Source organism: Bradysia coprophila, unplaced genomic scaffold, assembly GCF_014529535.1.
Source record: "Bradysia coprophila strain Holo2 unplaced genomic scaffold, BU_Bcop_v1 contig_494, whole genome shotgun sequence".
Taxonomy (NCBI): domain Eukaryota; kingdom Metazoa; phylum Arthropoda; class Insecta; order Diptera; family Sciaridae; genus Bradysia; species Bradysia coprophila.
The window spans coordinates 400164-417254 of record NW_023503746.1 but is presented as its reverse complement, the minus strand read 5'-3'; the positions used below and the strand labels follow the sequence as shown (position 1 = coordinate 417254).

Below are 17091 nucleotides of genomic sequence, written 5' to 3'. Positions count from 1 at the left end.
CTCAAAGAAAAAATTCGGAATATTTACGGAGCGTTTTGGAACTTTTCAAAATTATTCGGAGTTTTCAGTAATAAAAGTCCCAAAAATAAACCTACACTTCAGGTAGTAACGAGACAAGAGACAATAGTAGAGGGTTACTCGAATCACACTTCAGAAAACGTCCGCTTCCATTTTTGGGAATTAAATTCTTACAAATTCCTAAAATTTCAAACAAATTTCCCGATCCGAACAAATGACGGTTGAGTAGCCAACGGTTTTCATATTTGTTCCAGCATGGTGGCATCGCCATCAGCTTTGATTTTTCGTTTCAGCAACGCACTTCAAGCAAAACTGCTTCTAATGACAGTTGCCAAATAGAGTACTGTTTTCTATTGAAAATTTTACAGATTTTTTTATAGTGCCAAAAATGGTTCGATACACTGTCCAGTGTCAGTACTCTATAAAAACCTCTTCTTCATACACACGTACACGTGCAAGTGTTGTGTGTTTTACACCACTGTCTGAACGAACAAAATTCAATTCAAACCCTCTTTTGATACCATCTGCCTGCAAATATTTTTTATGTTGATGTTGGGAGCAGCCCTATGCTTCAGAAGTATGAATTAAATTCCTAAAAAATAGGTCCTGGGCCCGTTACATTTGTAAACGATTACCATTTTTCATATGTAAATTCAAAAGGCGATTCGAGAAATATCTAGTCCAGCAATGACATTACCTTAACTTTAAGCATAGGTCTATCTAGATACTATGACATAAGGTAGTAATTGATGATGATTAATGATGATGTGATGCCTAGAGCCTAATACTATCAAAACTACAAAAATCAAAAGATTTTTTTTATATTTTCTCATCAATTGCACGACCATAAAACAATTTTCGAATAAAAATAATTTAAAAAAGAGTAAATTTCAACAAAACTATCATAAAATAAAGCTATTAAGTAAAATGTTTTAAGTAATAAAAGCATGATCGAAAAGGTACATTAGAATCACTTCCATAAAGATTAAAGTGGTAAACTAATAGATAATATCAATAAACCTGCTATTCGACACGTGATCAAGATTTTTCCGATAAAAAAGGTAAATATTAATATCCATTTAAATACAATGCAAATAAAACAACATTTAACAAGTAAAAGACAATGTGGTAGACCAGACTGTGAGTTATGCAATTTTTGCAATATTTTCGTACAAATTAAACAAATCACGAACCGAATGGTTAAAGGGTAATAAAATAAAAATTTAAATAAATAAATCAAGCGTTGCAGTTGGTCTAACAAAGTGTTGGTAGCTCAAGGTTTTGGACAAAATTTATTGACTACAAATGAGACTGACTATAAATACAGGAAAAACAGGAAAAGTAGGAAAATAAGCAGTTTTGTTTGTTTTCTCGCCAATAGCAACTATTGTACAACAAACCCGATCTTCATAAAAATTTAATATTTTGCTTCGTATCGTCAATTCCTTTAATTTTATGTATCGCGTGAACGAAAACATCCGGAGCTTGATAAACTTTTGAAAAACAGGCAGATTCAATTATCTAAATTTTAAGAAAATCGGGTTTGTACAACAGTAGCTATTGGCGAGAAAGCAATCAAAACTACTTATTTTCTTACTTTTCCCGCACCTCCCATACTGGCTTTCTTTAAATACCATCCGAATGTAATCGATCTTCCTCAAAAACAACTTAAATGGTCATAAAAACAGCGGAGACTCGTTGATCTAATGATAAAACGTGACAGAACATTTAGGGAATTTTCCGGAGATTAATTCCCTGAAAAATAGGCCCCGATATACAGAGGGATACCGGATTAAAGAATTTCTCGAAAATTTCATAATTTACTCGACTAATGTAAGATTATGGAGTGGTTGTTTGAACTCAGAACACTCGATCGCATAGCCATCTCAATTATTTGTTTGACTGTAGCTGAAACAAGTTATGATGGGGGCACATTTAGGTGTGCTCTGTACTCATAGCTCTACTGTTTGTGGTCCAAATCTGCATCGAGAAATTTCTATCAAGCCAAGAAATTGAGTTCCCATTTGGCACGGTATACTATAACATCAGTGAACCAGGGCCTATTTTTACCAGATTAATTCCTGAAAACTCCTTAAAATTCCTAATTTTCAAGAATTTAACGAATTTTAAGGAAATAAATTCCCAACGATAGGCCCTGTAACTGAACTCTACTTTAAGCTCCTTAAAAACTATATTGCCCGAAACAACCACTCTGTTACATCAGATCCCAATTGGATGTCCTTTCCTTTAAACCAGCAAAACCACCACGAATTTTGAATAATTATATCCGATGTTCGACCCACAGCACACAACACCACACATTCTTACGATCCTGACGGTGGTCTTATACCCTGAAATTTAGGATCCTGTCGACTGTCGTCCAAACCCATCGCAGCATAGAAATGTCTTCGTCCATCCAGATACCATATCGCCTCATGGTAAGTCTTCGGAATAATTTGCGGTACCGGAACGTTATTCGAGTAGGTGTAATAGAAAACGTTCGTGGTGGAATGACTGCCGGTGGACGCATCGAATACTTCGGCGGCGACCACAATTTCCATGTAGTTCTTTTCGGTGTAAATTACATGCGCGTGCATTTTCAGTAGAGAGCTGACTTGTACTTTGTTCAGGAATCGAATGTCAGAGATGTGTTCCAGTTTCGGTCGGTATTTGCTGTGAAGGGTTAGTGTGAGAAGAAGCGCATCAAATACACATTCAAATTGAGTCATACCTGAACTGATAGGCCAATGCCCAACTGAGTTCTAACGCGTTTCTCATGAGATATCCGCCAAACACCGTGTTGTGAGCATTGCCTACGGACAACGAAACAATTGATAAAATCTAACTCCACTGAACGCACCCATGAACTCTTACGATCTTCCGGATGTGAGAATATTATGTTCGATATGGTAGCATCCTCCATCCAAACTGCACCCGTCGGCAGAATTCGCTTGTTGAATGTCACATTCTTCATGTCGATCGTCGACACAAACATGTCGTGAATTAGTTTTTGTTCGTTGTCATTCGGTTCTTGATTGAACAGTGATTGCTCTTGTCTGATGATTCGGTTCCTCTTCCGTACTGTGAAAGTAAATGCGCAAATCTTAGCAAACTGGTTCGATCAATGGAAATCTCTTTTCTCTTAGCTACTTTCTCCTCCAGAGTAAATCGCCTTCTCTTCCTCCGTAGCTGGTATCAGTTCGTTAACGGTTAACGATTTGGTATTCGTTGCATTTCGTGATGCCATTAAAAACAGCGCACGGGTCAATTTACGCCACTGGCCTTGGAATTTCTGTTCCAACCAAACAACAACCTCGACCGATGATTTTCCCACCCAACTGGCGTGTCCTGACAATCGTATATCGGAGTCGGGCTGTGTTTTGTACGACAAAAAATCAAGTTCCGAGCAAAGCTCATTCCGAAAAACGTCACTCACCTTCGGGACCAAGTCCGTGAACGATATTTTATCCACAAGAATCGTAACGAATGTATACGGCAACGGTATGTCTGGGTCTAAATTTGGCATTTTGACGTGCTGATGCATCACCCACACTGAAAAAGGAATCCGTTTTGTTGATGGAATATTATTGGATGTCAAGTCTGTGTCTACCTGCAAACAGATCCATGTCTTCCATTAAACGGCCTAGCCGCACATGACCCAAAAATGTGACATATTTATCCTGCAGGACCTTGTCGGTGCTTAACGGTATTATGGCTGATGTGAAGCTGTCTTGCATAGACCTGTGGAAGTAATGGAATTTATGGACACGATGGTTGCGAGGAAATGTTTTTCAGATTTTTGTTGTTCAGTGGATTACCTGGGTGGAATATCTGCAACAGTTTTCGGTTCGTACGCAAGAAGATGCTCCCTGGATCGAACTAGGGGACTATAATTGACTTCGATTCCCAACTTCTTGACGATTTGGCTTTTCACTGGAAAGGAACGGACCTTAAGAAATTCACTAACAAATAGTGCACCACCTGAATGTAACGCTACATAACGGTCAACATTGAACATTGACTTTTGTACAGCTATTCGACAGCACTCCACATACAAGGTTCAAATGTATGTGAATGTGTACTAATCTAGGCACCAACTACCTATCTAATAGATTAAAGTCCAAACCGTCTCCGTTTACACAAACAGATTTTATCTTAAGCAGATTAAAGAGATCGCGATTAACTCGTCTTCTCATCGCACTAACACAATGAATATTTATGCAAAATCCGACTATAATGATGAAGTCATTAAATAACAGACAACTGAGTCACGGATGGATTTATGAATTACAATTTAATTACCTTCATTGATAGTTCCAGCAATAGCGTCCGTACGTTTGGTATCCTCACTCATACACCGAACCCATTGTGAGTTTCTGTTAAAAACATTTTACAAAATCAATTAGATTAGCGAAAAATCAAACATTCGAGTATAGTTGTCTCGTACAAAATATTTCTATTTTTGGCAATTGTTGACTGAGCCGAATAACGCGACCAAATGCAATTTTTTGCAGTGAATTGAAGCAATCGTCGAGACATTTTTGGTGTTGATTTCGCGACACGATTGTTTTAAGAATGGGGAAACCCGTTTTATTTATTGAAAATCCAAAAACTGATTAATGTCTTCAAAAGCTAGGAATTTGGATTTTGACTTTTGTACCCGGACGAAGCCGCAAGTAAGTTATAGCAGGGCAGAGCTCGTTCAATTTACAAGTTCAAAATAGTCCTCACCGTCCTCCCACAGACATTATAGTCTTTTCTGATAAACTGACAAAATCTGCGCTGCGTTAATACTTTCCTAAGACTAGATACTAGATTACAACTACTATATTACAACTACTATCGGTCCTTGGGCCAATTTTTTAAAATTTACAGCTGGTTCGTTTTAAAAATGCACATTTGACAGGTTTTTCGAGAGTTTTAAAAGTCATTGAAGTGAAAAGTCAATAACAATTTGGCGCGAAATTTGAATATGCTTAGTGTAGAGTGGGAAGCTGTTTATTGACTGGGAACATCGACGTTACCAAAATTAGGCTCTGCTCAGATATAACCGAAATTTGTTAATCACCTGGTCCTGTTATGCAATCAGTACGTATACGGTTTTAACATCACATGAATCACGCATGTATTATTCGGCATGGTGTCATAATTACAAATCTAGAGCCTAATAAAGTACTTTGCACTCGATGTCATAAATAATAACGCATATCACGGTTGGAATTGTTGAATCTGCTACGTCTACTGTTTAAAGTTTCTTTTTGTGTTTGGTCCAAAAACTCTATTACTTCATTGGTTTTCACGTACATTTTGCTATAGAAAGAGTCGCAAGATATTGCAGCTTTTGCTTATATAATTGTCGTCGTTGTCGATAATAGATGTTTTTGTCTAGACTGATGTGGGCTCCATTCACCCTTTCGGTCGTTCAACGTTAATAAGAAGCCTCGAAAATGCCTCGGAATGATTACTGAACCAAGGTTGTCAATGAAAGTAGATAAGTAGGTATGGCCAGTCCATACAAGTCGGAGCACATACGGATTTGCATTGCGCCACCTCAAACGAACTCATTTCTAGTGGAAATTTGCACTAGAAATGAGTTCGTTTGAGGTGGCGCCATGCAAATCCGTATGTGCTCTGGCAAGAGCAAATTTGAACGTTTGGCCATACCTATCCATTTACTTTCATTGAAGGTTGTAAACTTTGGAAAGGTCACGCAGATCCAACGGCATCGGGGAATCTGGCACACGGTGCCAAAAAAACGCACTTTAAACTACGTAAAATGTAAACTCGCACATGCACGTTTATTGCTGCAAATGCTTTTTAGCCATGTCATCGACCTAATGACTCCTTTTACAAAATTTTGGTATCGAAAAATCGTGTGCGAGTTCACCTTTTACGTAGTTGAAAAATGCGTTGTTTTAGCCAAGGCTGTATACTTTGGGGAGGTCACGCAGATACAGATACGCGGGTTACACACCACAGTTGATGATAAAATGGCCGATTTCATACAAAAATTCACCTACTCTGATGATTCTCGTCGTCTGGATGATGTGGTGAATTTTTTGTATATGTAAAGTCATCAGAACCGGTGTGTTTCCGCGTATCTAATAAAATGGCGGTCTGCGTGACCTCCCCAAAGTATACAGCCTTGGTTTTAGCACCGTGTGCCAAATTACCCCACACCGATCCAACGTATATAAACACTGAAATACACGAAAACAAGCGGGACCCACTTGGACTATAATAATTGCAAGTGTAAACACGTATTTTCACTGACCGAACGAACACGATTTCAACTATAGAGATCAGTTTCTCTATAAATATTGATGAGTCTTTATGGATGAAATTTGACAGTAATTTGAAAATGCATATGGCCTTGGAATGAACAACAAAACAAAATTTGAAGTAGAAGATCATCAGACATTTATCACGCGAATAATGGAACAGACCCAAGAAAACTCTTATGAGAGAGAATTGAGAGAATATGACACATTGACACAGTGAGAGCGTATTGAATGAGCTGCGCATGGTCATCAACGTCATCAACTGAAAAAAGTTTTGTTAAAATGTAAATAAACAGAGAGAAATCCCGCAAACAGAGAATCTTTTCACTTTTGTGCTCAACATTTTGTATTGTGACATTGACAGATGAAAATATTAAATTCGCGAAAAATTGTTGCATCTTTAACCATTGTTCGTCAGTCCTTCTCGTTCTCCTATTGTAGTTCGCCAAGAAAAATTCTTATTTTTGTTTACGCGAAAATTATCACAAACGACCCACAATGCATAAGAAATTGAAATGACTAAAGGAAGAACGGAGTAAGTGAAAAGTCAATATATTGTCGGGAAATTGGACAGATTTCATTAAATTGAACCATTAATTTCATCAAGGAACAATCGGGCTTGGGAAAAGGAGAGAAGAGATCGCTTGAACAAATCGTTTGATATTTTGGCTAAATTTCTACCGAACTATGACGATGCGGCACCGTTCAGCAAAATCGAAATTATCCAAAAATCTATTCTCCTGATTAAGGACTTGCAACACAAGTTGAAGGAGCTGCTGGCTGGTAGTCACAAGGACATATTGAGTGAGTACACCCCGATATTGATTCACTATGCTCTTTCATGAGATTCCGAACGACTGCGAGACATTGTTGTCATACTCATCACCGTATCTGATTCATTCCAGACACCATCTTAGAGTTGGAGGAAGCATTCAAAGTGCTCATTGTACGCAATAAGGTACTGTTGGCACTTGTGAAGAAATGCGGTGGAACAGCTCCATCGTTCACAGAGCCCAAAATTTTCAACTGCATCGTTACCAGTCCGCTGGACGAAAATGACCTAAACGAATTGTATGTCAAGCAAAATGGAAGACCGCCGAAGAATGGAAAAGGCAAAGGGAAGAGAAAACTTCAAACGTTACACGACGATGAGGAGGTGCAGCAGAAGAAGAGGAAAATCAAATTGAATGTAAGACGGAAGGGATGGTGGAAGAGGTTTCGGTTTTTACAGTATAGGTATACCTATTTCAGAAGAAAGGCGACAAGAAAAAAATGAATAATGCCGAAGATGAACCCACTGTCGCTGACAACACAAAGGTGAAGGAACAGAATGGCGATCCTGCAAAGGCTGACGATGGTAACGTCATCGAAAAAGTCGTGGATGATAAACCATCAAGTGCAATACCGAATGCGAACAGTGAACCAAAAGAATTGAAAGGTTGGTTAACCGGTCAGTGCACTCCTAAATACCTTCGATCTGAACGAATTTTTCTGTTATCTTTCACAGCGGAATTGAAACCCAGCCCACGAGTTACATCCGTTGTAGCCACTGGCATTCTGCTACCCATTTCCAACATAAAGAAATCGATCAACCTCGAATCAGGACCAATAATTGTCGTGAATGCATTACCAAAAGTGAGCACTCTGCTGCCCAAACCGGTTGCTCCAAAAGGAGTGCCAGGAAAAATTGCAATTTCGCCGTTAAAATCGAAGACCGTTCCGCGACGACAGCGAATTCGCAGAACTAAGAAAGAAATCGAACGAGAACGGAAATGCGCGACAGAATCGAAATCGATTACGTCGCTGAAAAAGTCAACGGACGATGCAGTGATCGATTCAGATGGAAATAAATGCGATCCAAATTCAGTGCCTGATGCGAAAGTTAACGAAAATGATGTGTCGAAGCAGCAGGACACGCAATCCGACAACAATCGCATAGAGACAACTGAACCGACACTTCCACAGCCCGAACTATCTAACGACATTCTGGCAAGCCTTCAAATACCACAAAATGATTCCAACGACAACAACGAATCACTGTCCCCAACAGCTGCCTTCCTCATGTCATTTCCAGTGGTCTCATCTGCTGGCGTTCGTATTGGTGATGATGAACACGAAGCGCACGACTCGCAATCAATTCAACAGCCTCACAGCACCAACAAACCGGCAAGCGAAGCAAACATCTTGGAAAACATTTCCAGTTTGCTGACAACGAAGGATTATGATAGATTTGTTGGAGATGCAGTTGGAAGTGAAACTGTTCATTGTGAAACGAGTTCAAAGCCCAACAGAGATAAACAGAACGAGATTTGCGTTGAGAAGAGTGCAGCGTCCATGTCGTTCGATTTTCAATTGAAGCCAATCATAAGCTCCTGCTCAGAAGTCAAGACTGATACTGGTTTAAGAGTAAGTGTGACGTGTACCTCAACATATCTGCCTGAAATCGGTACCCTGAGTTATAAGAGCTCGCCATCAAAGAGACATCGAAAGTCAACGAACGACGAAAGCAGTTCGAATGTAACCGCTGCCTCTACCACTCAGGACAGTCTGTTGTCAATGGCTCAGCCGAAGATTTCGACAGTGTCAACTGACGATTATGTTCGAAATCATACGGCCATGGATTTCATAACTTCATCATCGACCGTTTTACATAGCTTAGAGCCTCCATCCTTAATGCATCGCTTAACTGATACGATTGAACAGGTGAAGAGAACCGAGACGACGCCGTTAGAAAATCTATTTCTCAGAAACGTCACTGCATCCTGTAGTGTCAACACACCGAGCTCTTATTCAACCGTTTACAGTTACGATAAAGGAGCTACTACGGTTACCACATCCGACACAAAGACTACGGCGTCAGAAAGTGCTAATTATAATCTCACAGCTGCGGTTCCGTCTATAATGTCGCATGCTATTACTTCACAAGCGAAGTCGAGGAAAACTGTCGAAACACCGAATGGTCCCTTCAACTTTACACAACCTATGGCAGTCAGCGCAGCTGATACAAGTGATTCGATCAAGAGTTGTCGTGAAAACCAGTTCAATTCATTGCACTCATATTCCACCAACACAACCACTTATTCCAGTACTTCGCTGTCGAACTTCTCCTGCGGAACAACAGACATAAGTTCTACCAACCCGAAGCCATACCAAGACAACACAGCTAAGACCACGGCATCTACATCGGTGGATAAAACGTTCTTCAAGCCGAGTCATTCGACGAGCTCTGCTGTAGATGGATTCTACACATCGTTGACCAGCATCGGTACCACACACTCAAACTTGCCAGATTATCCCAGCTCAATAATGCGGCCAAACATGTACACGAGTGCACTGTCACTATCATCATCGTCCAACCAAAAAGCCTTGGACTATACGCCCCAAACGCCGTTCACCTTCTCGTTGACGACACCCATCAGCACCGTTTCGAATTCGAAAAGTACGACGCTAGCATCGTGCCAGCAATCGCAAAACTATTTACCAACAACGCATTCGACGTCATACCAAGACTTCAATCCATTTGCCTTCGAGAATATAGCGTCGATACCAGCACCGATTACACCATACTCAACATGCCGGGAGACGTCACAGTTTTCGTTTTCGCTGACCAGCACCACGAACAAAGTCACATCGAAATATCCGTCGCAAAGTTCGTTTTCGATTGACCAGAATTTCTTGACGGAAACCCGACCTAAGCCAGTAACCCCAGTGAAAAGTGAATCACATTCGGACAAGAAAGGTAGCTACAAGCATTGTCCGAAAGAGGCAGCGGTACATCCATCCGATCAAATCAAAATCAAGGATACAGTCCAGAAAGTCGAAAAATCAAACCCGAAACAACACGTCAATTGGATGACTTCGACAACGGATCTGCAGAAAAACGACTATCCAATCATACCTCCAATAGACTACACTCAGCCAGCTTCCTTGTCCAATCAGTTTATTCCGCAGCCAACGTCCCAACTAACGAACAGTCAGAAAAACGCCGACATTTATTTCGGTCATCAAATTGGCGAGGAGAACTTCCAGTGGTCGCCAAACAAAATGATCGACACCCCGAGCTTCAATTCGACCACCTTACCCAACTTGCATGGTGATCTTGCGTTGAACAATTCCATAACTCCGAAGCCACAAATATCGTCGACTGAGAGAAACAAGAGTTCGAAACCAATGCAAGGGACACATATGAGTCACATGCACTTGCCCCAGCAAAATGTTGCGCCTAATCCAACCAATTCATATTTCTCTGTCAGCCAATTGGTCGATCATCCGAAAACCGCGGGTCAATCGAAATCGTACGATGACTCTGTGATGCAACCGAAAACCACGAAGAGTAACAGCAACAATCAGTCGCGATTCAAGCACAAGGAGTCGAAAAAGGTTGCCAAGCCTCCGTCTAATGTGTCCAATTTCACTCCCAACATTTTTGTCGAATCATTTGCCTATAACGAGCCGCAAAAACCGAATAATTCAAACAGTTATTCGGCCGAAGCTCTGATATCCGTTCATCCGTCGAAGAAAGAAACGAAATCTCTTCCGACCTACGGCAATCAATCGGATTACTGTAATCAGTTAGACACCTTCAATAATATGGACTACCTGAATGAGTCCAATTACAATTACTACAACAACTCGTACTTCCCTCAGATCTCCGATACAAACGAATATTTCTGCGGTGGCAGTTACTCTGACCAACAATTTCACAATAAAACAAGTCGATCAAGTGCACCGTCCACTAAACATTTGACTGGGATCGCAGACACTGCGTACGGAAGTCATACGGCACAAAACAATTTCTATTCGTTACCCCATCCTTCCGGCAAACTGTGCCAACAGTCGACTCAATATAAAAATTCCTCCCAGCTAACCACTTCGTACAATCAAAGTCGTTCGTATCCGAACTCAAACAAAAAGCAATTCAAACAGGACCTGTTCCCATCATACGATCCCAATTCGTCGGCAAATTATTTTACTCCTTCTCTGAATATCAACACTCCGATAATTCCGCATCCACCGTTGATACCAACACCGAATATACCATCGAATGAGGACTTCACCTATACATCACATCTGAACTATCCGAGCAGTTTGTCAAAGACATCCCTATATCCATCAGCGACACAGCAAATGAATGATAATAATCAAGGGGGTAATCCGATGTTACACGGAAATGTTGGCGGTGGTGGTGGTGGTGGAAATTTAGTGACAAATTTCAATTTGAGCACAATTTGTCCAGAAATCAATGATAAAACGAGACAACAAAATTGGTGATTTTAAGTTTTTATTGTAAATAAAAGGGAAAAAAATTGTTTCGATTTTCATACAAAACTGAAATTAATTGTGTTTTTATGCCGTTGCCTATGGTCCCCAAAGAAGAAGAAGAAACCTCAAAAATTTTGCTCCTCAAATCTAATAAATTTTTAGAACAATTTCTCGAGAAGTCCCTAATCTCCACCTTTAACAGACGGCAAACAAGATTAAAATGGTGTCAACAGTTTCCAGACCACTGCACAAAAATACAAATTTAGTGGAATACACTTTCACGCTCAAAAATAAAAATAAACGAAGTGATGTTATATAATAGTAATTTATGCAACTAGTTGCGAAAAGTGTTAGTTTTTGTCACTAGATGTGACATCGTGCGACAACTATTATAATCATCCCATAACATTCACAATAAATGAATTTTTTCTTTCCGTATGAACGATCAAGTAAACTGCATTTATGTAAGCTTCAAAAATTGGTTCACTGCGATTATATATCTCAATATATAGTAGATTTAGTAGATATACTTAAAAAACCCTCAAACACTTAAGAAGCCCTGGCTCAAGTAGGGCCAGTCATACCATGTCCAGTCCATTTTCATTTTTATTCATTTCATTTGCATTACTGTCAAATAAAGACTTATTGCGACATTAGAAAGTCATTAAAAATCTGTAAAACCAATTCCACCCAAAAAGGTGGTGGTGGGAGGTGGGTGGGGTTTTTTCAAGGTCTGTTAATTGTTTTCGAATCAGAGTGGCAAGCTGTACCACTGGTCCAAATTTCAAAATTCTACTATGAACTGAACTATTTTTGGACTTTTACACTAGCATTGACATCTACTAATAGCCGAATGGTTAGAGGTGTTGCTCGATGAGCTTTGGGTTTGGTGTCGGTGGTCGGTGGTTCGAAATTTGGTCAGGGCAGAATTTTTATTTACGGTTAATGGTTCAGATGTTCAGACGACTTCAGTCGATGATTGGCTGTCAAAGAGTAAACATCTCTGAAAAACAATGGTATACTTCAGTCGATGATTGGTTGTCAAAGAGTAAACATCTCTGAAAAACAATAGTATATTTCAGTCGATGATTGGCTGTCAAAGAGTAAACATATCTGCCAAAACGATAGTATACTTCAGTCGATGATTGGCTACCAAAAAGTAAACATCTCAGCCTAAACAATGGTATACATCAATCTATGATTGGCTGTCAAAGAATAAACATCTTTGCCAAAACAAGGACATACTGTAGTCGGTGATTGGCTGTCAAAGAGTAAACATCTCTGAAAAACAATGGTATACTTCAGTCGATGATTGGCTGTCAAAGAGTAAAAATATCTGCCAAAACAAGGACATACTGTAGTCGGTCATTGGCTGTCAAAGAGTAAACAACTTTGCCAAAACAAGGATATACTGTAGTCGCTGATTGGCTGTCAAAGAGTAAACGTCTTTGTCAAAACAAGGACATACTTCAGTCGATGATTGGCTGTCAAAGAGTAAACATCTCTGAAAAACAATGGTATACTTCAGTCGATGATTGGCTGTCAAAGAGTAAACATCTCTTAAAAACAATGGTATACTTCAGTCGATGATTGGCTGTCAAGGAGTAAACATCTCTGAAAAACAATAGTATACTTCAGTCGATGATTGGCTGTCAAAGAGTAAACATATCTGCCAAAACAATAGTATACTTCAGTCGATGATTGGCTGTCAAAAAGTAAACATCTCAGCCTAAACAATGGTATACATCAATCTATGATTGGCTGTCAAAGAGTAAACGTCTTTGCCAAAACAAGGACATACTGTAGTCGGTGATTGGCTGTCAAAGAGTAAACATCTCTGAAAAACAATGGTATACTTCAGTCGATGATTGGCTGTCAAAGAGTAAAAATATCTGCCAAAACAAGGACATACTGTAGTCGGTCATTGGCTGTCAAAGAGTAAACATCTCTGAAAAACAATGGTACACTTCAGTCGATGATTGGCTGTCAAAGAGTAAACGTCTTTGCCAAAACAAGGACATACTGTAGTCGGTGATTGGCTGTCAAAGAGTAAACATCTCAGCCTAAACAATGGTACACTTCAGTCGATGATTGGCTGTCAAAGAGTAAACATCTCTGAAAAACAAGGACATACTTCAGTCGATGATTGGTTGTCAAAGAGTAAACATCTCTAAAAACCATTGTATTAGAGATGTGCGGGCCGCCCGAAAATGTCGGGCCGCCCGGGTTTTTATCCGGCCCGACCGGGCCTGGGCCGGGCGGGCTTCAAATCTGTCGGGCCGAGCTTGGACCGGACCTAAAAAACCAAATTTTTTACTGTAGTCGGTGATTGGTTGTCAAAGAGTAAACATCTCTGAAAAACAATAGTATACTTCAGTCGATGACTGGCTGTCAAATAGTAAACATATCTGCCAAAACAATTGTATACTTCAGTCGATGATTAGCTGTCAAAAAGTAAACATCTCAGCCTAAACAATGGTATACATCAATCTATGATTGGCTGTCAAAGAGTAAACATCTTTGCAAAAACAAGGACTTACTGTAGTCGGTCATTGGCTGTCAAAGAGTAAACCTCTCAGCCTAAACAATGCTACACTTCAGTCAATGATTGGCTGTCAAAGAGTAAACATCTCTGAAAAACAAGGACATACTTCAGTCGATGATTGGCTGTCAAAGAGTAAACATCTCTGAAAAACAATGGTATACTTCAGTCGATGATTGGCTGTCAAAGAGTAAACGTCTCTGAAAAACAAAGGTACACTTCAGTCGATGATTGGTTGTCGAAGAGTAAACGTCTTTGCCAAAACAAGGACATAATGTAGTCGGTGATTGGCTGTCAAAGAGTAAACATCTCAGCCTAAACAATGGTATACTTCAGTCGATGATTGGCTGTCAAAGAGTAAACATCTTTGCCAAAACAAGGACATACTGTAGTCGGTGATTGGCTCTCAAAGAAAACATAGCTAACGCCGACCCGTACGAAACACCTATTTGTATCAAAAGACTTTACTGTGAAACTCTTCATTTCTTTTACTTCATTCTCTACTGAAAAGCTATTCGCGCTTTGAAATCACTTGCGTTATCCACTCTTTGCCTTGTTATCATATACAAATAAATTGCCAGAGGCAATATAGACAGCCCCGTACGAAGTCAACTTTCATAAATTCCTATTTAAACAGCTATATACCGCTATATTTACCTATATTTTCCTATAAATAAACATTTCACAGATGAATATGCTATTATATAGCTCTATATGCCTGTATATAGCTCAATATGGATGAATATAGATATATAAAGATGTCCATATATGGAATGCCTGAAACACCCCACACACATAACAAATAATTTCCATGTTAACAGAAACTCTCTAAGTACCAATATGGCCACCGACAGCCATTTTGTTAGGAGACCGGAGATTTTACCGACGCTTTACATTCGTTAATACCTTTCAAACAAAAAAAAATTCATGAAATTCGGTCAAAATTTACTCGAGATATTGACAAAATCCTCCACGTTCACTGTACGGCCGAGTAGCCAGATAAGAGCTCACTCCAAGAGACCTAGCTCCCGCTCCGGAGAACATAATTTCAAAAACTTTTTTTTCCCTGATTGGTACGGTCAATACCGTACTATATAAAGCTAAAACAGACGAAATATGTTTAAATGTGGCCGACCTACAAGCAAAAACTGCTTGCCGCCCTGTGCCTGTTTCACACCAAGGGGTCTAACTAACGAGTCGGTCATCCGATTTCCATAAACTTTTTTTTGTCGATCGGTATTGTAAATACCTTTTATTTGACGTATCACTTACAAGTGTAACGTTTAAATGTCCGGAGATATCTTCGAAAAACCGTAAAGCACTTATTGGGCCACAGCTCGGGAGGGGTCGATCCAAAATCACTCATCTTCGAACTTAGCCTGTCATTTGACATTACCAAACGGGAAAAAAAACAATTTTCAAAATCGGATGCGTTTTACTCAAGTTATCGTGCAGACAGACGGACAGATGTACAGACGGACATTTTTTTCACTGATTTGGCATCTCTAGACAACCACAATAGGTTTCCCCTTACTCAGGGAGTCCAATTCGACGTGTTACAAACGTATGCGTAAACCTATAAGACCCCAGTACTTCGTACGGGTCTAAAAACATCTCAGCCTAAACAATGGTACACTTCAGTCGATGATTGGCTGTCAAAGAGTAAACATATCTGCCAAAACAATGGTGTACTTCAGTCGATGATTGGCTGTCAAAGAGTAAACATCTTTGCCAAAACAAGGACATACTTCAGTCGATGATTGGCTGTCAAAGAATAAACATCTCTGAAAAACAATGATATGCTTCAGTCGATGATTGGTTGTCAAAGAGTAAACATCTCAGCCTAAACAATGGTATACTTCAGTCGATGATTGGCTGTCAAAGAGTAAACATCTTTGCCAAAACAAGGACATACTTCAGTCGATGATTGGCTGTCAAAGAATAAACATCTCTGAAAAACAATGGTATGCTTCAGTCGATGATTGGTTGTCAAAGAGTAAACATATCTGCCAAAACAATAGTATACTTCAGTCGATGATTGGCTGTCAAAGAGTAAACATCTCAGCCTAAACAATGGTATACTTCAGTCGATGATTGGCTGTCAAAGAATAAACATCTCTGAAAAACAATGGTATGCTTCAGTCGATGATTGGTTGTCAAAGAGTAAACATATCTGCCAAAAAAATAGTATACTTCAGTCGATGATTGGCTGTCAAAGAGTAAACATCTCAGCCTAAACAATGGTATACTTCAGTCGATGATTGGCTGTCAAAGAGTAAACATCTTTGCCAAAACAAGGACATACTTCAGTCGATGATTGGCTGTCAAAGAATAAACATCTCTGAAAAACAATGGTATGCTTCAGTCGATGATTGGTTGTCAAAGAGTAAACATATCTGCCAAAACAATAGTATACTTCAGTCGATGATTGGCTGTCAAAGAGTAAACATCTCAGCCTAAACAATGGTATACTTCAGTCGATGATTGGCTGTCAAAGAGTAAACATCTTTGTCAAAACAAGGACATACTGTAGTCGATGATTGGCTGTCAAAGAGTAAACATCTCTGAAAAACAATGGCATACTTCAGTCGATGATTGGCTGTCAAATAGTAAACATATCTGCCAAAACAATGGTGTACGTCAGTCGATGATTGGCTGTCCAAGAGGAAACATCTTTGCCAAAACAAGGACGTACTGTAGTCGGTGATTGGCTGTCAAAGAGTAAACATCTCAGCCTAAACAATGGTACACTTCAGTCGATGATTGGCTGTCAAAGAGTAAACATCTCTGAAAAACAAGGACATACTTTAGTCGATGATTGGCTGTCAAAGAGCAAACATCTCTGCCAACACAAGGACATACTGTAGTTGGTGATTGGCTGTCAAAGAGTAAACATCTCTGAAAAACAATGGTATACTTCAGTCGATGATTGGCTGTCAAAGAGTAAACATCTCAGCCTCAACAATGGTACACTTCAGTCGATGATTG

At 39.6% G+C, this 17091-nt stretch overlaps 2 protein-coding genes across 3 annotated transcripts; one reads left to right on the top strand and one right to left on the bottom strand.

The window, feature by feature from the left end:
• Window positions 1-852: 852 nt before the first annotated feature.
• LOC119082809 (acyl-coenzyme A thioesterase 9, mitochondrial-like) lies at window positions 853-4680 on the bottom strand. The gene is made up of 9 exons (XM_037192457.1): window positions 4466-4680; window positions 4321-4394; window positions 3837-3951; window positions 3629-3759; window positions 3455-3570; window positions 3169-3391; window positions 2893-3099; window positions 2750-2831; window positions 853-2691 (listed from the first exon to the last, which is right to left on the bottom strand). The coding sequence occupies exons 1-9, from the start codon at window positions 4555-4557 to the stop codon at window positions 2343-2345; spliced, it is 1389 nt and encodes a 462-aa protein (XP_037048352.1). The 5' UTR covers window positions 4558-4680; the 3' UTR covers window positions 853-2342.
• Window positions 4681-6627: 1947 nt separating this feature from the next.
• LOC119082808 lies at window positions 6628-11627 on the top strand. 2 transcript variants are annotated; one of them, XM_037192456.1, is made up of 5 exons: window positions 6628-6834; window positions 6907-7103; window positions 7205-7488; window positions 7554-7737; window positions 7807-11627. In XM_037192456.1, exons 1-5 carry the CDS (start codon window positions 6815-6817, stop codon window positions 11568-11570), a joined length of 4449 nt encoding a protein of 1482 aa, XP_037048351.1. In that variant the 5' UTR covers window positions 6628-6814; the 3' UTR covers window positions 11571-11627. The 2 variants fall into 2 exon arrangements, with proteins under 2 accessions (XP_037048351.1, XP_037048349.1); XM_037192454.1 differs by having other exon boundaries at window positions 6629-6834; window positions 7551-7737.
• The last annotated feature ends 5464 nt before the right edge of the window (window positions 11628-17091 follow it).